General features: G+C 43.1%; 1 protein-coding gene and 1 pseudogene across 2 annotated transcripts; one reads left to right on the top strand and one right to left on the bottom strand.

Annotated features, from left to right (window-relative positions):
• Window positions 1-1,570: 1,570 nt before the first annotated feature.
• On the bottom strand, window positions 1,571-6,085 carry LOC310771088 (proteasome subunit beta type-9-like; annotated as a pseudogene). Its single transcript has 4 exons — window positions 6,054-6,085; window positions 3,757-3,828; window positions 2,808-2,942; window positions 1,571-1,686 (listed from the first exon to the last, which is right to left on the bottom strand). The product of its transcript is annotated as a proteasome subunit beta type-9-like (transcript).
• Window positions 6,086-7,179: 1,094 nt separating this feature from the next.
• Window positions 7,180-17,645, top strand: LOC310771087 (proteasome subunit beta type-7-like; the record flags this gene model as incomplete). The annotated part of the gene is made up of 5 exons (XM_083663760.1): window positions 7,180-7,246; window positions 7,606-7,705; window positions 14,099-14,239; window positions 16,648-16,651; window positions 17,490-17,645. 5 exons carry the CDS (start codon window positions 7,180-7,182, stop codon window positions 17,643-17,645), a joined length of 468 nt encoding a protein of 155 aa, XP_083519886.1.
• Window positions 17,646-18,032: the final 387 nt, after the last annotated feature.

The raw sequence follows: 18,032 nt of genomic DNA, 5'->3' as shown, positions 1-18,032 counted from the left end.
ATGAAATTATATAGTGAAAATAAATACATGTATTATTTGTTCCTCATTTTGCTGGGAACTCCCTGGAACCCCCTCAAGGTTCCCACTTGAGAACCACTGGTTTAGGCAACGTTATATTATATCAATAGAAAAGCCTGTTTATTGGCTGATGGTTCAGTGTACAGTAGTTGTAGTAGACTCAGTAGAGTAGGAAGTAAAAGTGAAAAACAGTTGTTTCACAATAGTTTCAATACATTGCTTTTATTTTCTTAAAAAGCTCACATAATCGCTATGTGGGGACTCATGTGAATACATCCACTATGATTATACATGATTGTACTGTGGCTGCTTTTGCCACCTCAGCCACTTGGCCAGGTGAGCAACCATCAACTGGAAGTCTAAATCTATTCTAAAAGTCTAGCTGGCTGGTAAAATAACCCGGGCAAAGTCAATGTTGGGATGAAAAACAGATTGCTTGATTGACCTTAGGACTAGTAAAAAGGTCTTAATTTGTTATACAGCCCCTTAAACAAGTAAGATTAATTTATCACTTTTTTGTTAGGCTTTTTCTCTGCTGTGATTGGAAGGTCACAGGTACGATCCCCATGACTAAACCTGTGGAAGTGTCCTTGAGCAAGACGATGAATACGTGCTTCAGGAGCGCTGCAAACTGTCCACCCTCTGCCTTAACATGAGCATGTTAGAGTTACATGCAAAGTACTTACAAAATGAACAACCGGTAAGCACCACATGCAGTCAAATTATAGTCTTTTGGCAGGTGAATCAAAAATGCTGTCTTATCATTTTTAATGATCTTGCACTCCATGATGAATTACAAACCTGATGCATTTTATTTTGAAATAAGCACGTTTTAAGTTTCACACAGAGTACCTGGTTCTATACATGGAACAGCATTTGAAATGGGAAGGTGACTTATTACTATTTTGGCCAATAAAAGCATTCTTCCTAGCTGAGTCAAAAAGTTAGTTTCAGACTCTGGTCTAAGAATATATGAAGAAAACAAATAGTGTACCTAATAATTACACTCTTTGCATAGTGTAGTCATGACTGGGTGCTCTACAAATTCAAAACTTTATATTGCTCATTGATCATAGAAGGTGGGTAGATCATTTCCCAGAATGACTTTCTCCTCTGTGCTGTGCTCATCATGGTGACGATGTACAGTAGGGCACGCCTCCACTGGAGCCGTCACGAATGAGAGAGCTAGGGGAGGGAGAGAGAGAGAGAGAGAGAGAGAGGGAGAGAGAGAGAGAGATAGGGAGAGAGAGAGAGAGAGAGAGAGAGAGGGAGAGAGGGGGGGGGGGGGTGAGACAGGAGAAATGTATTAAATGACATTAGGCATAATTTGCACAAGACCCAATAGTGACAATACACAACATTCATGTCCATCATAATAGCTTTTCATATAGAAATCACTACTACTTGCCACATTTCTTTGCCTCATTTTGAACAGGCTACAGTCCATTTGACACAAAATGAATACATAAATACATTAATTAATTAATTAATTAATTAATTAATTAATTAATTAATTAATAAATAAATAAACAAACCAAAAACTTGTGGGAAATCACTTACTGCTGATGACAAACTGATGGCACTCGTCTCTGCTCATGCCTTGATACTCTGCATCAACAAACCTGTAGACATAGGAGCTGCCAGACCCGCCCACTGGGCTGCCTTGTTCTATTAACCAGACAGTAGGCTGTGTAGGTGGTTCTATTAACCTCTATATACCAGACAGTAGGCTGTGTAGGTGGTTCTATTAACCTCTATATACCAGACAGTAGGCTGTGTAGGTGGTTCTATTAACCTCTATATACAGTACCAGACAGTAGGCTGTGTAGGTGTTCTATTAACCTCTATATACCAGACAGTAGGCTGTGTAGGTGGTTCTATTAACCTCTATATACCAGACAGTAGGCTGTGTAGGTGGTTCTATTAACCTCTATATACAGTACCAGACAGTAGGCTGTGTAGGTGGTTCTATTAACCTCTATATACCAGACAGTAGGCTGTGTAGGTGGTTCTATTAACCTCTATATACCAGACAGTAGGCTGTGTAGGTGGTTCTATTAACCTCTATATACCAGACAGTAGGCTGTGTAGGTGGTTCTATTAACCTCATACCAGACAGTAGGCTGTGTAGGTGGAGCCTTTTATTCAAAGTACCCAACAGTATCACAAGTACATGCTCTTTGGCATGGGTGCCCCCAGTGGGAATCAAACCCTCATCTCTGAGTGTGTTAATTATGCTCAATTCCTGCAGAATCCCCTTAATACTAGTTAAGGGAGTTACTAATGGAGGAGAGAAGAGCCCATCTAACCTTACTTTTTTCTCCCATTTTCTCCCCAGTTGTACTTGGCCAATTCACCTGTTGCTCCAACCCCTCTGCCAATATGGGGAAAGCTGTAGACTAGCACATGCTTCCTCCAATACATGTGCAGTCGCCAGCTCATTCTCACCTGACAGCAAGGAATTTCACCGGCAGGACGTACCACGTGGGAGGATCATGCTATTCCCCTCCCCCCGAACAGCTGCTCCGATCAACCAGAGGAGGCGCTAGTGGAACGTCTGACCAAGTTGGAAGTGCCCCTAACGAGAAGTGAACCCCTGGCTGTGCAGTGGTATAGGCAAGTGCCTTTATCTCTACACTATAGATGCCCTTAAACCTTAATGTTTTTAATGCTATATATAATGATATATATAATGATATATATATAATGATATTTAATGCTTATTTATTAAGAAATGTCAACATGTCAGGTAACTTTTTGGTGACAAGCCTGATTATCTGCTCTCTAACCTCCAGGCTGCAGCTGCCCCCCTGCTCTTCTGTCCCAGCCGGCCACGATGAGGTGTGCTGACAGCTCCTCCTTGTACTTATATGAGATGTTCTTCACCAGCTGAGCCAACCTGAGGGTCCTGACCCATCTCCACACTGACACAGGAGACATTAATAACAGAGTTGAAAAATAAAACAACTGATTTCCATTTACATGTACTTTAACTCTTTCCTTTACATGCACTTAATCCTCATAAACAGGTACACACAGGACTGTGGATCCTCTGATGTTGGGTGCATAAAAAGAGAAACTTCCTGACTTCCTTCCTCTGAATCTAACTCTAAACTCTGCATGTTTTTTTTTAACCATTATTACCAAGAGAAGGTTTCCTGATCTCTTTCTCTGCTTCATGATTCATACAGTTTGCACACTTCCCCTGCTGACATTTTCCCATCCCAGACGTGACAAAAGTAGAAACCACTTCTCCATCAAAAGACACATAATACTGTAGGTGTAGGAGTTTAGGTGCATGAAGGAGACAACACAACACATAATAGTGTAGGTGTAGGAGTTTAGGTGCATGAAGGAGACAACACAACACATAATAGTGTAGGTGTAGGAGTTTAGGTGCATGAAGGAGACAACACAACATAATAGTGTAGGTGTAGGAGTTTAGGTGCATGCAGGAGACAACACAACACATAATAGTGTAGGTGTAGGAGTTTAGGTGCATGAAGGAGACAACACAACACATAATACTGTAGGTGTAGGAGTTTAGGTGCATGAAGGAGACAACACAACAGAACCGTTCATGGCAAACTTTAGAGAGCTGAAATTGTTGGCTAAGCCTGAGTGGTTAGAGTAGGATTAACTTCATAACTAATATCTTGATAACCACTAATAATACCCTTAGGCCTTCCTCTCTGTAACAATCGGTTTAGTTTTTGCTTATTGTCACATGATCCTCACCCTCCAATGGAAGCCCTTGAATCTGAACCAATGATGATGCCTCCATCAAAGGTGACAGCCAGGATGGGGTTTCTGTGGGAGACAAGTGGAGAATAAAGTGATGTGCTGGTGATTATTGTGATGTAGCCTCTAGAGTCTATCAAGGACCCTCATTTAGTCCACATAGGACCATGGACCCCCATTTGATGAGATGTTCTCTCTGAGACCCACATCTGAGAATATGTTTTATTGTTCAATATGAACTTTCTCCACAATTCCATGACTATCTGAATTGTAGCCTAGAGAGAGAACAGTGAAACAATGATCAAATATGATACTTCTAGCTATAATTGTTCCTGTCAATTTGCTGAGGACCCTTGAATGCCCCGTGGTGGTCTCCGGACCCCACATTGAGAACCACTGGTCAAATGTGATATATATCATTTTCCAGCATTACAGGGCGACACATTATCCATTCAACCAGGCCACCGTTTAAGCTATGAATGCTGGGATTTAGAGTTCTGTGTAGGAGTTTTGGTGAGGAGGATATCTGAAAATGAAAGTAAATTGTACCCATCTCTCTTTGGTGAAATTTAAAGAACACACTGGCCTAAAAGGTAACATTTAAACATTTCCTGATACAAAAACACATTTAGTAGTGTCGACTCGAGTGAATAACTTCAGTTTACAGTGTTGGGGGTAACTCATTACAAAATTAACATATTACATGTAATATATTACTTTTAGCAGTAACTCAGTAATAAAACTTATTACTTATAGGATTTCACTAATATTATACCAGTTACTTTGTCAAGTAACTCAAGTTACAAATGGAGTTACATTTTATTAAATCAAAGCACATATTTAAAAAAGATACAATAATTTCCTAAGGGACTGTTCGTTATTTATGAGAGGGGGGGTATGGTGCAGAAAGGGGGAGGGATATCAAATATTTTTTTGAGTACTGGGGAGGGACTTGTGTTTTTTATTTTGGCTTTAGGGAGGGCTATACAACATTCATTTTTTGTATTTTGTATATATTTTAAATGCGTTTTTTCGTTCCAAAATTCGTGTTTACTCCCCTATTTATATCTATGGTTTACCTGTATGGTGACTGGACTTGGTATCTCCCATTCCTTCCTTTCACGTAAACCGCTGCTCCTATGCACTGTGTACAGGCCCTCACTCGGTCCTGCTGTTTGCTTGGTGCATTGACTGGAAACGTTTATCATCGCTTTATATTGTTTCAGAGCTGGAATTGTTGACACATATGCAGTTGGCTAGGCTCAGGGCCGGTTCGAACATATAGGCGACATAGGCGACCGCCTAGGGCGGCACTTGTGCGCCTTCACTTGCAGCTCTCCAAATATTCTCCAGCGCTCTGCCTCTCATGCTCTTCCCCGCTAGCTCCATTCTCTCGCCGCTGTCCGCGGCACGAACCGCCCGCCCTACTATGCCTCTGATTGGCTTACCCTGATATTCTTACCCTAACCCAACCAATCATCACTCCTCATGCCTAAACAAGCACTACTACTAGCCAATCAGAGGCAGAGGAGGGCGGGTCATCATGTCTTCTCCATCCCGCTTGAATGAGGAAAAGGGACACGGAGTAAATGAAATGACATAGCCTACAAGTAGACTAATTTACATCATTAACTTTGGGTTAAGGTAGCCTAGGCCATGTGCTCATATGTGTGTACCAGTATTAGTGTAATCAGTAAATAAGCGCGATATTTCTAACGTTGTTTCTGGGTTCCAAAACAATCTGTTTCCCTGTGCAGCGCGCAGTGCGCACTTTGCCTGCCCATTCATTGGAGAGACCAAAATTGCAAGATACAATATCTGAAGTTTCTCAAAGTTGAAACTACCTCTGCAGTAGTAGCCTACAATGAAACAAGACAGACTTAATGGACTGGCAACAATCTCCATATAAAATGAACTGGCAGAGAGAATCCTAATAGAGGATGATTGGATTTATTTAAAGACCTTTGCTGACGCAGCCCCCGCTGGTGTCCACTTCTGAAAGGTAAACAAGCTTTATTTGCCAACAGCTCGTAACAACAACTCGCCTTTGTTAAGTTGTGAATCTGCTGATGATATAGGCTATAGGCTAAATACATTGTGAGTCTTATATTACTGTGGTTGCGCCGCCGTGCGCACATTCCGTGTTTTATGCACATGAGAAAGTGGTAGATAGCGTTGTACAGTGGGTGGTACCAAATACAAGATAGGGGAAAAAACAACACAGAAACTGAAAGTGAGGATTTATCCTTCAAGATGAAAAACGTACACCAGGATTTGGTACAGAAAACCTATACTTTCCCCCCAACTCCAGGGATTTCGTTGTCATGCGACCATCAAATGGTAAGTGTTATATGGCCGCCGTGCCAATATTGTGGACGCTGCTCCTACAGTATGCACTGTGTACAGGCCTATTCAGTACATTTGGGAGAACGGTCATTAATATGCACGTGTCGGTATGTTTTGTGTGTGTGTGTGTGTGTGTGTGTGTGTGTGTGTGTGTGTGTGTGTGTGTGTGTGTGTGTGTGTGTGTGTGTGTGTGTGTGTGTGTGTGTGTGTGTGTGTGTGTGTGTGCAGAATAGGTTGTTTTGGTCCTGCAGTTTGCTTGGTGCATTGACTGGAAACGTTTATCATCGCTTTAGCCTATATTGTTTCAGAGCTGGAATTGTTGACACATATGCAGTTGGCTAGGCTACTGTAGGCTTTATAACTAGGAGATGAGGCCATATTGGGCTGGGTACTATTAACGTTATATGCCCCCCGCCCCCTCTCCCCCCCGATGTCGGGCGCTATCAAACGTAGCGTTCTTCAGTAGGCTACTACCTTTGGTGTGAATATGATAAAGTGTGGTTATTTATGGTGGAGGGAGGGTGATGCATTTATCTCCAGTCACTCAGGGAGGGACATGGGAAAATATTTATAGATCTGGGGAGGGTGAAGGAACAAAACGAAAACAAAGTCGCCCCTGCACCATACCCCCCCCTCTCATAAATAACGAACAGTCCCTAATCAAACTGTGTGTTTTTATGCAAATAACCACTACAGATGACAATAACAAAGGAAAATAATAACATTTAGAATTTTGGATTGTTTAATAAGTAACGAGTTACTCTACACAGAAAGTAATATTGTAAAGTAACTTATTACTTTTAAATGAAAGTAACTATAGACGTCACCTGTTCACCCGTGAAATTAATGACAATTTATCACGGGATCGTGTTGTAGGACATCAGCAGGTGAAGATACAGTGACCTTGATGTACTCACCCCTGTGCTGACTTCTTTTATTTGTGAGTGCTGCAGTGTCGCTCCATTTCACTCCAAAGCGAAAGAGACAGAGAGGAGAGAGGTGACGCTTCACACAGCGACCTCAGGCGCACCAAGGCGCAGCAGACCGTCTGAGCGCAGCGCAGTCACATCCACTATGGAGCTATCAAGTGTCCTCGAAAGCCCAACAGCGGGGTTTAATTTCGACAACGCGGCAAGGTTGAGTTTCTTCATGTTTCCATCAATAACACAGACTATAACAACAATCAGCGAATATAAATGAAACTATTCTCCTTTTACAGTAAGCTTGCATAGGAATTAAAAGTGAAAGTAACTTTCTCCCCTATCCGATGTGTCATAAAACCTACAGTGGTGTATCTGTGCGCTTGACTTATTTCTCTTGCTGCGCATTTATTTTCATCATCAATTGCTGACTGACATCAACGACGTTACTTACATGCCCGCCCACCTCTCTCCCCCTCTCTCTCTCTCCCTTCCCTACCTCTCTCTCTCTCTCTCTCTCCCTTCCCTACCTCTCTCCCTCCCTCTCTCTCTCTCTCTCTCTCTCTCTCTCTCTCTCCAGAAAATGCAGTTCTGGAGAGTCAGCTTAAGGGAGGTCAGGCACCCAAACCTCTGAAGACAGGCACCACCATAGCAGGAGTGGTGTTTAAGGCAAGTGTACAGTGGCACTGGATAACAAACACACAGGCTTGTCTTGTACATTATTTACACCTTGTTTATGATCCAGGGAGGTTTGATGAACGTGCAGTGCAGTGCTAACTTAACCCTGCAAAACCCGGATATATTTCTACTTGCAAAAAAAAAGAAATCTACCTTTCAGATGGAGTTGTAGGAGTACTTTGGAGAAGAAAATATAGTGTTAAAAAAAATAGTTTTTGTAAGGTTTTATGGAAATGTTGTACAACGTTGGGTCAATCGGGGAGCAGAATTTCCTATAGGCCATTTTTACTCATTGTCAGAATAACATGGCAAATGTATACCGGTATATACTTTACTAAAACAACTTAAAGGAGGACTTACCCCCTAGATATGTATCAGAACAGTGATTTGAAAATACCTATGGAAAAAAACAAGAAATGACATATGCTCTTGTCTATACTAGACTCTTTGGCTGTCCTCAGCTGAGGAATCTTTTTCGGAAATCGACGCCATTACAGTTTGCCTACCGCCTCGAAAATAATTTATTTGAGAGGGGCAATATCTTTATAAATATCAACAACTAGCCAACGCTGGAGGTCTGTATGGAAACAGCGTTTGGTCGAAAGTTATTAGTGTATTAGTGTATTTTTTTTTTTTTTTTTTTTTTTCTTCTTTTTTCTTTTCTTTTCTTTTCTTTTTTTTTCTTTTTTATGTCTACAGGCACTTTGCATTTGTACTTGTATCTGTAGGTTACATGGAGCATCACAGGGTGAAGCATACACCCATGTCATGTATGGAATGTATGTTATGTATGTATGTTTATAAGTATTTGTCATGTCTTTATTATATTTACAAAAAAAGAAAAATTGCAATCATTACAAAATAATATGAGCAAGATGTATATAAATACAAGATGACAATAAAAAGTATAAAAAAAAAAATGGTCGAAAGTTATATCAATTTGGTAATTCAGTGGCGAACTAGAAATTTAATTATTTTTTTCCATGTGTGTGTATGTGGGCGTCTGTAACTATCGATAAGAGCAAAGTGACGTGAGGCTCGTTACGGCAGCACACCGCACAATAGGACAACCCCCCCGCTCTGGGGTAACACAATGCGAGATTTCTCCACGTCATTCCCTCGTCCAACTTGCCATGAAGTCCCTTTTTCATTTTAGTTTGGGGGCTTTTCGTGATTCTTGTTAAAAGTTGTGCAAAAGTTTTCCTCTCAGCGCAGTGCAGGCTGCGCCTCCTCCCTCCTGCCAGACCCCGGCTGGCGAAACAGCCTGGCTCCTGCATGCATGGGGCGCTCTGTAACCTCACGGAGCAACAAACAAACACAGACAGAAATAGCTGGTGTGCGATTTTTCTGCTCAATACAGTCTGAGATTGGGTACAGGATTGAGGGAATCCCGCATCTGTTTGCGAAGGTGCGACTGGACAGGACGCTTTTCACAGATGGGCACAGCGTCAGTAGCTGAGTAGCCTGCTATAGTCGGAGCGAGGTGAGTGTCTCTCAGGGCACAGCTGCAGATCTCTCCTCCTCCTCCGCCCATTCAGTCTGTCCAAAACTCAATACCGATATAGGGCCCTATTCTCCCACAGGCCTTCGGCACTAAAACGGGCCTTAACCGCAAAAAAACGTGCCTTGCGCCTGTTTCGGGAAGATAGCAATAGGCTTTAGGCTGCCAAATGCGCTTTAGGCCGAATGGGCGTGGCGCAGTCCCAGAATGGGCCAAAGTGGGCGTGTCGGCGCTAAATACCGGCCTAGTGGTATCTTCCGACCTGGCCTACATTTAGCGCTTTGCGCTTTTGAAAAGCAGGCCTATTCTGTGCCTTCACTGCCTCTTCTCTGTCACCCTTCTCTCTCTCTCTCTCTGAGCTCCCAGCATGCATTGTGTTTCTCCATTTCGCTACTAAATAGCAACCAAATGAGCCAAAATAGATATAAAAGGTAGTTCTAAATTAATGTGTAATGGTAACACAGCCTGCCATTGTCAACATTTCAATATTGGACCAAATAAAACATCGAAATGAAAACACCACCCTATGTGAAACATATATGTCCTCTTGAGCCTATATATACCCCTTGTCGAGTTAACGTGATTTAGAGAAGTAACAGCGAACGCGTTCCGCGCTTCTACTGGCATCTGCTATACTGTGATGTCTGCTCCAATAACTTAGCCCCATTTCACATTTAGTTTTACAATAAAAACACATTTATGCAATGACTTTACATAATGTAGGGTATATTTATGTGCATCATCCTTCCTGCAGCAGGCGAGAGAAAATGATATCTGTCTGGACAAACTTTCACCAATCTAATAGGCTATATTTTTCTAGCTGATGCATTTGGAACATTCTTTTCACTTTGATCTTGCTATAGTGTAGCGTATTTACATGCTTGCAGTATTTCAACTGCAGTTAGATTGGTTTGAGAAGCATAATAATATGGAATAATAGCCTATAATGGAGACAGCAGACTGGATGAAGGGAGGGGGGGGGGGGGCAGAGCGCCTGGCTTTCGTCAGGTTTTGCGGGACCAGTGGAATTGGAGCTAAAAAGGCAAGCGTGCGATTCGTTTATTGCACTTATCCAATGAGCATGACGGTGCATAATTTTACGCTTAAAAGGCGTGGTTGTAATGCTGTGGGCTGCGTCTAGCGCCAGCACGACGATATCAAGTGCGCCTGTCCACGCCCACTGCTTTGCGCTGCGGCTGGCGCTCGGCCTAGAAACTGCGCCGATGCAACGATAGGGACCATAATCTCAGTATGAGATGCAGGGAAATATATTATATTAGCCGATGTGTTTAGAGAAGCTTTGTCACGTTGTCACGTCGTAGTATAGCGTTATATTTTACATGTGCGCTAAACTGCAATGAGATTTGTTTGCGGAAATGTCGGACTGTTCCCATGCAAAAGCCCCCGCCTGCTGCTGCTGCTGCTGCGCGCGCCCCCAGAGCTTGGGGCTCGTGCATGAGGATGCATGAGGATACAGTACGACTCTCTCCCGCCTGACTGGCCGCGAGAGAGTGCTTCCAGGGCCGATCCTGGCCATTTGGGTGCCCTAAGCGTAATTGTTCTGTGGTGCCCCCCCCCCCCCGTAAAACTTTCAATAACTGTCAAACGAAAGACTGCAAAATCATTAATTATGAACGATACTAGTGTATCTCACATTTCATTACATGTGGGAAACAAACAATTGTTAGAATTACTGTACATGTCAGCAAACAAGTGATTGTTAAACTGTACATGCAAGCAGGGGCGGACTGGGATCATAATTCAGGCCGGGCATTAGATACCAAGCAGGCCAGGCCGATACAGGCCGATGTGCGTGCCGGCGTCCGAAGGGCGGCGGCGAAAAATTTGGGCTGTTTGAAGCCCAATTTGGGCCGTTTGAAGCCAGATTTGGGCTGTTTGAAGCCAGATTTGGACCGTCTGAAGCCCGATTTGGGCCAGTTGAAGCCAGATTTGGGCCAGTTGAAACCAGATTTGGGCCGGTTGAAGCCAGATTTGGGCCGCTTGAAGCCCAATTTGGGCCGTTTGAAGCCCAATTTGGGCCGAGTCCAATTTTACAATGAGATGCACCCTGAATAAAGTAATAAAACCACTAGTAAACCAGTAGGCGGCGCCTGGCCTGCTGTTCAGTGAGTGGCCTGACTGAGGGCACCAAAAAAAAAAAAAAAAAAAAATGGTGCCCTCAGTCACGTGATGCCCTACGCAGTCTGCATACTCTGCGTAATGGGTTGGAGCGGGCCTGAGTGCTTCCAACTCGGACTGATAATATAAACATCATCATTCAAGCTTATCCAGGTAAGATAATAATAAAGTAATGACACATTCAGCGGGAAACTAACTATAATTAAGACATGTGCCAACTTTGACGACGTTTGGTTCAGTATTTTAAGAGCAAACTTCCTGAAAAGTTGCTGTTTTGGAGATTTATAAAAGGTTGGGAATGATTTTACAGCAACACAATCCTTCCTTTTATGATTATAGTGGCATTTATTGATAGTATTGTGTTACATATGAGTTGGTAGGAAAATAACAGGCGATTGTAATAAATTAACAGGTCAAGTGACATCATGGGAATAGGCTTGGAGTTGTGAGGAGCCGAAAGGGTACAGGGGGAGTAATGGAGTAACTATCTTGAAATCCCATAGTCTTTGGGGACACTGTGAGTCAGTTTGTACCTAATCTCCCATTCATTTGAGGAAAAAAAAAAAGCAGTGTTCCACCCTTATGCCAGATATGCTGCTGAAAAATGATACAAATGGTAAAATGGCAACAGTTTGGTGTCAAATGTGGAAATTTTGACCAGAATTCTTCACACATCACCCCCAAAGTCATATATATTGGTTAAAAGCTGAAAAAAAGTGTTTTGGAGGTAAGTTCTCCTTTAAGGGTTAATTTATATGGTTATGGTTTATTATTTGGCCTCAGAACAGTATACATTATGAATAATAACATCAATGTAAGCCATATTTTTAAGAATTATGATTTTATTAATCACAATTTAATCACAATTTAGTACAATACATGTACTAAAGAAACCTAATTACAATATACACTGGTCACACAATACTGTCTGGCCAACTCCAGTTAGAAGTGGACCAGAAAAATCTGTATTAGGGCTGATGAAATTATTTTTCTGCCACTGATATCTTTCACGGGGCTGGGCGTGTTTGGCCGGTTGGGGCGGCTGAATGTCTGCATCTACTGGGCAGTCAGTGGGTTCACTGGGTGGTTGGTTTTCTTTGGACTCCTCTCCACAGGCCTCTTCATCTGACTCTTCATCAGTTTCAATGAAGTCGATATCCACATCACTCTCTCCATTCACTCAGTACCATATCCAGTGCATCTTGTATCTTGTATCTTGCAATGAAGCGAGGCTCTCTCCTTGCTTGTGGCATTCTGAAATGAAAATAAAGAAATAACTTTAGTACATTAGTAGTGTTTACACTATATACACAAATATATAGTGAGTGTGTTAAATATATAGTGAGTGTGTTAAATATATAGTGAGTGTGTTAAATATATAGTGAGTGTGTTGAATATATAGTGAGTGTGTTAAATATATAGTGAGTGTGTTAAATATATAGTGAGTGTGTTGAATATATAGTGAGTGTGTTAAATATATAGTGAGTGTGTTAAATATATAGTGAGTGTGTTGAATATATAGTGAGTGTGTTAAATATATAGTGAGTGGGTTAAATATATAGTGAGTGTGTTAAATATATAGCGAGTGTGTTGAATATATAGTGAGTGTGTTAAATATATAGTGAGTGTGTTAAATATATAGTGAGTGTGTTAAATATATAGTGAGTGTGTTAAATATATAGCGAGTGTGTTAAATATATAGCGAGTGTGTTAAATATATAGCGAGTGTGTTGAATATATAGTGAGTGTGTTAAATATATAGTGAGTGTGTTAAATATATAGTGAGTATAGTGAGTGTGTTAAATATATAGTGAGTGTGTTAAATATATAGCGAGTGTGTTGAATATATAGTGAGTGTGTTAAATATATAGTGTGTTGAATATATAGTGAGTGTGTTAAATATATAGTGAGTGTGTTAAATATATAGTGAGTGTGTTAAATATATAGTGTGTTGAATATATAGTGAGTGTGTTAAATATATAGTGAGTGTGTTAAATATATAGTGAGTGTGTTAAATATATAGTGAGTGTGTTAAATATATAGTGAGTGTGTTAAATATATAGTGAGTGTGTTAAATATATAGTGAGTGTGTTAAATATATAGCGAGTGTGTTGAATATATAGTGAGTGTGTTAAATATATAGTGAGTGTGTTAAATATATAGTGAGTGTGTTGAATATATAGTGAGTGTGTTAAATATATAGTGAGTGTGTTAAATATATAGTGAGTGTGTTGAATATATAGTGAGTGTGTTAAATATATAGCGAGTGTGTTAAATATATAGTGAGTGTGTTAAATATATAGTGAGTGTGTTGAATATATAGTGAGTGTGTTAAATATATAGCGAGTGTGTTAAATATATAGTGAGTGTGTTGAATATATAGTGAGTGTGTTAAATATATAGTGAGTGTGTTAAATATATAGTGAGTGTGTCATCATCAGAATGCCATGTGGCTGCATTGTGAGGTGATGATGTAAACATTTGGCCACATACTAGCAGGAAAAAGACATCACCAATCAACAAAACGGGCCTGGAGATGCAAACTCAATCAACCAATTGCAACTTTTTTTAAACAGCGTTAAAGTGTCTCAGGGTGGACTTTTCCTCTTTCTGTTATATTTGGTCCCTCTCTCTTGCTTCTATCCCTTCACTCATATCTCTCTCTCTTTCTGTCTCTCTCTCTCTTTCTGTCTCTCTCTCTCTCTCTCTCTCTCTCTCTCTCTCTCTCTCTCTCTCTCTCTCTCTCTCTCTCCAGTTGCTGTGGAGCAGGTACTGCAGCAGATACAGAGAAGACCACAGATCTTCTCTCCTCCAACCTGACCATGTTCTCTCTGAACAGCAGGAGGAACCCTCGTTTGGTCATGGCCGTCAACATACTACAGGATATGCTGTACAGGTGTGTGTGTGTGTGTGTGTGTGTGTGTGTGTGTGTGTGTGTGTGTGTGTGTGTGTGTGTGTGTGTGTGTGTGCATCCTGCACTCCTTCCCCTGCACCCTCCCACCTCTCCTTCTCTGTTCTCTCCTCCTCTCTGTCCTCTCTGGGGGGGGGGGGGGGTGTGGAGGAGGAGGGAACAGAGAGGTCTGTTCCCTCCCCCGCCTCCTCCTCTCGCGTTCCCCCTGCTCTCCCTCCCCCGCACCCTCCCATCTCTCCTTCTCTGTTCTCTCCTCCTCTCTGTCCTCTCCCCTCTCTCGCATTCCCCCTGCACTCCTTCCCCTGCACCCTCCCACCTCTCCTTCTCTGTTCTCTCCTCCTCTCTGTCCTCTCTGGGGGGGGGGGGGGGGGGGGATGTGGAGGAGGAGGGAGCGGGGAGGTCTGTTCCCTCCCCCGCCTCCTCCTCCCGCGTTCCCCCTGCTCTCCCTCCCCTGCACCCTCCCACCTCTCCTTCTCTGTTCTCTCCTCCTCTCTGTCCTCTCCCCTCTCTCACATTCCCCCTGCACTCCTTCCCCTGCACCCTCCCACCTCTCCTCCTCTGTTCTCTCCTCCTCTCTGTCCTCTCTCGGGGGGGGGGGGGGGGGATGTGGGGGAGGAGGGGGCGGAGAGGTCTGTTCCCTCCCCCGCCTCCTCCTCTCGCGTTCCCCCTGCTCTCCCTCCCCTGCACCCTCCCACCTCTCCTTCTCTGTTCTCTCCTCCTCTCTGTCCTCTCCCCTCTCTCACATTCCCCCTGCACTCCCTCCCCTGCACCCTCCCACCTCTCCCTCTCTGTTCTCTCCTCCTCTCTGTCCTCTCTGGGGGGGGGGGGGGGGTGTGGAGGAGGAGGGAGCAGAGAGGTCTGTTCCCTCCCCCGCCTCCTCCCTCTCGCGTTCCCCCTGCTCTCCCTCCCCTGCACCCTCCCATCTCTCCTTCTCTTCTCTTTTTTTTTTTTTTTTTAATACTTTTTATTTATAGAAGATGGTCCATTACAGTAGTCCTCACAAATAATGAGTAAAGTTACAGCAAAAGGCACATATGATGATCATCATATCTACTGCATGTCCCCCCACCCACCCCTCAGTCCCCACACATTTTCCTAAAAAAAACAAAAATTTAAGCAATCAAAACGAAAAAAACAACAACAAGAAACATACATTAATGTGTGCATACCTACCTACATACATACACATACATATACATACTCACATAGGTCCTCATTTTTATATGTATAGGACATTGTGGAATACATATCTACTTACTATTCTACAAGTGTTATCACCTAGATGCACTCTTACATTACTGCAGGTCATATGGTTAGTGTCCTCATTCCTACATACATATACAGTCACACCCATATACACAGTTATCCATCCATACACACACATGCCCATACACACACATGCCCATCTCTCCTTCTCTGTTCTCTCCTCCTCCACATTTCCCATTCTCTCCCCACTTCCTTCTCCCTCCCTCTGCTCCTCCTCCTTCTCCTCTTCTCCCCTATTTTCCCGAATCCCTGCCACTTCCTGCTCTCCCCTCTCTCACATTCCCCCTGCTCTCCTTCCCCTGCACCCTCCCGCCTCTCCTTCTCTGTTCTCTCCTCCTCCACATTTCCAATTTTCTCCCCACCCTCGCCCTAATCCGGGCCCGTATCCTACTCCCTCCCCCCCCCAACCCTAGACCCTACCTCTACCCTGGCTCTTCCTCCCCTGCACCCTCCCGTCTCTCCTTCTCTGTTCCCTCCTCCTCCGCATTTCCCCCTGCGTCTCTCCTTCTCTGTTCCCTCCTCCTCCGCGTTTCCCGTTTTCTTCCCGCCTCCTCCCCCCCTCACACTCCCCCTGCTTCTCTACCCTGGCTCTCCCTCCCCTGCACCCTCATCTCTCCTTCTCTGTTCTCTCCTCCTCCACATTTCCTATTTTCTTCCCACCTCCCCCCTCTCCTCCGTCTATATTGCTCATTCTCTCCCCACCTCCTCCCTCCCCCTGCTCTCTTCTCCCCCACACCTCCCCTCCCTTCCCCTCTCCTGCTCTCTCCTCTTGCTCCTTCCCCACCTCCTATACCCTCCAGCATCTCCCACTCCCTCCCCACCCCATCATTCTCTTACATTCCCCCTGCTCTTCTCCCTTCTCCTGCTCTCTCCTCTGCTCTCCCCTCATTCCTATATTTTCTATATTATCAATTGTTCAAATGTTATCTTTATTCTGTATATTCTTGTTACTGTTGTGTCAGCTAGAATTAGCTAGACATACTTTCTGTGAAGCCCTCTGAGACATGCTTGTGAATTAGGGCTATATAAATAAACTTGACTTGACTTGACTTGACATGCATGCATGCGTGTGTGTGTGTGTGTGTGTGCTCATTTATGTATCTGTGTCTGTGTGAGAATTGTTGCAGTCAAGTCACTATAACTCGAGTCCGAGTCGAGTCTCAAGTCCCCAGTGTCTCCATTACCTGAGTCCCAGTCCCAGTCCAGAGTTACTGAACATGAGTGTGAATCCACATGTAGGGGGAACTCACGTGTCTGTCCGTGCACAAAATGTAATAATGTCTCGCTGACTCACTCACTCACTCACTCACTCACTCGCTCACTCACTCACACACTCACTCACTCACTCACTCACACACAGAGTCTATGCATTCTGATTATAGTTCTGATTCTGATACCAGTTGGAGACACAATCACTGGCCATTTAGTCAGGCCTCGCTCACAGAGTTGGCATGCAGCTTCTCCTCAGAGGGTTTTCATAGTCCACTTCCCGGGCTGATTCAAACTCTGCTCAACTGTGCTCCTCCACTCAGGTGAGCTCCATCAGTAGCTATACGAATGGAGCTCTCCATGGTGCTGAACATGTGTTGAGTCATTTTGGCCCACTAATTAGCCATTTTTGCCCATTTAGTCAGCCCTAATGACCTAATTCAAAAATCTGGCCCCATTAGGCCACCTGCAGGAGTGCTGTTTACACTTCACATTATTATTATTGGAGGATACATCATCAGAAAAGAGAAGAACTGATCTTTATTTCGCTGTTTATTCTCTCCAACATGTTAATGCGCTTAAACCGAGAGACGTTGAAAGGGTGTGTCGACTTTTAACCTCCACTAGGTGGATTTTAAATCACATACATTTCTCCCTATCCCGTTCTTATTCTCCATTAGTTTATTTTTCTCTTCTTCTTTCCCTCTCTCCATCTTTTTCTCTCTCTGTTCTCTCTTTCTCTTTCCCTGTGTTTTCCCAGCTGGAGGAAGTGAAGGAGCTGGTGCGTGATACCATCCATGCTGGCATCATGAGCGACCTGGGCTCGGGAAACAACATGGACATCTGTGTGATCACCAAGCAAGGAGTGGACTACATCAGACCCTACCAGGAGTCACAATATAAAGACAACAGGTAATGATCGCTTTGTAAGCCACAATGTATCTTTGTATTTCATTGTATTTATTTGATGTTAAACCCTGTCTCCAACCTGAATTACATTTTTGCATGATGATAAAGAGGTGAATTGACTTGTATTGATTTGAACTGAAATGGGTGGTATTCTCCCCCAATCATGGATCCAGATTTGAGTGTATTTAGTCAATATCACATTAGGGCACTGTACTCCGATTACTTTGTGATTTAACACTTTTGCTTTTCAATTCTTAATTGGCTTACTGTTTTAAAACCACAGCAATCATCTTGCATTGCATTTTAAAATGATCAATAACACACTTGGCAACTCTTTATTAAAAGTTAATACAATTACCCTTTAATTTGAGTCATGTAAGTAACAAAGTACACA

The sequence above is a fragment of the Poromitra crassiceps genome (assembly GCF_964638095.1).
Source record: "Poromitra crassiceps genome assembly, contig: HAP1_SCAFFOLD_347, whole genome shotgun sequence".
Classification (NCBI taxonomy): domain Eukaryota; kingdom Metazoa; phylum Chordata; class Actinopteri; order Beryciformes; family Melamphaidae; genus Poromitra; species Poromitra crassiceps.
The sequence above is the reverse complement of the archived record's forward strand: the minus strand, read 5'-3'. Positions and strand labels throughout refer to the sequence as shown.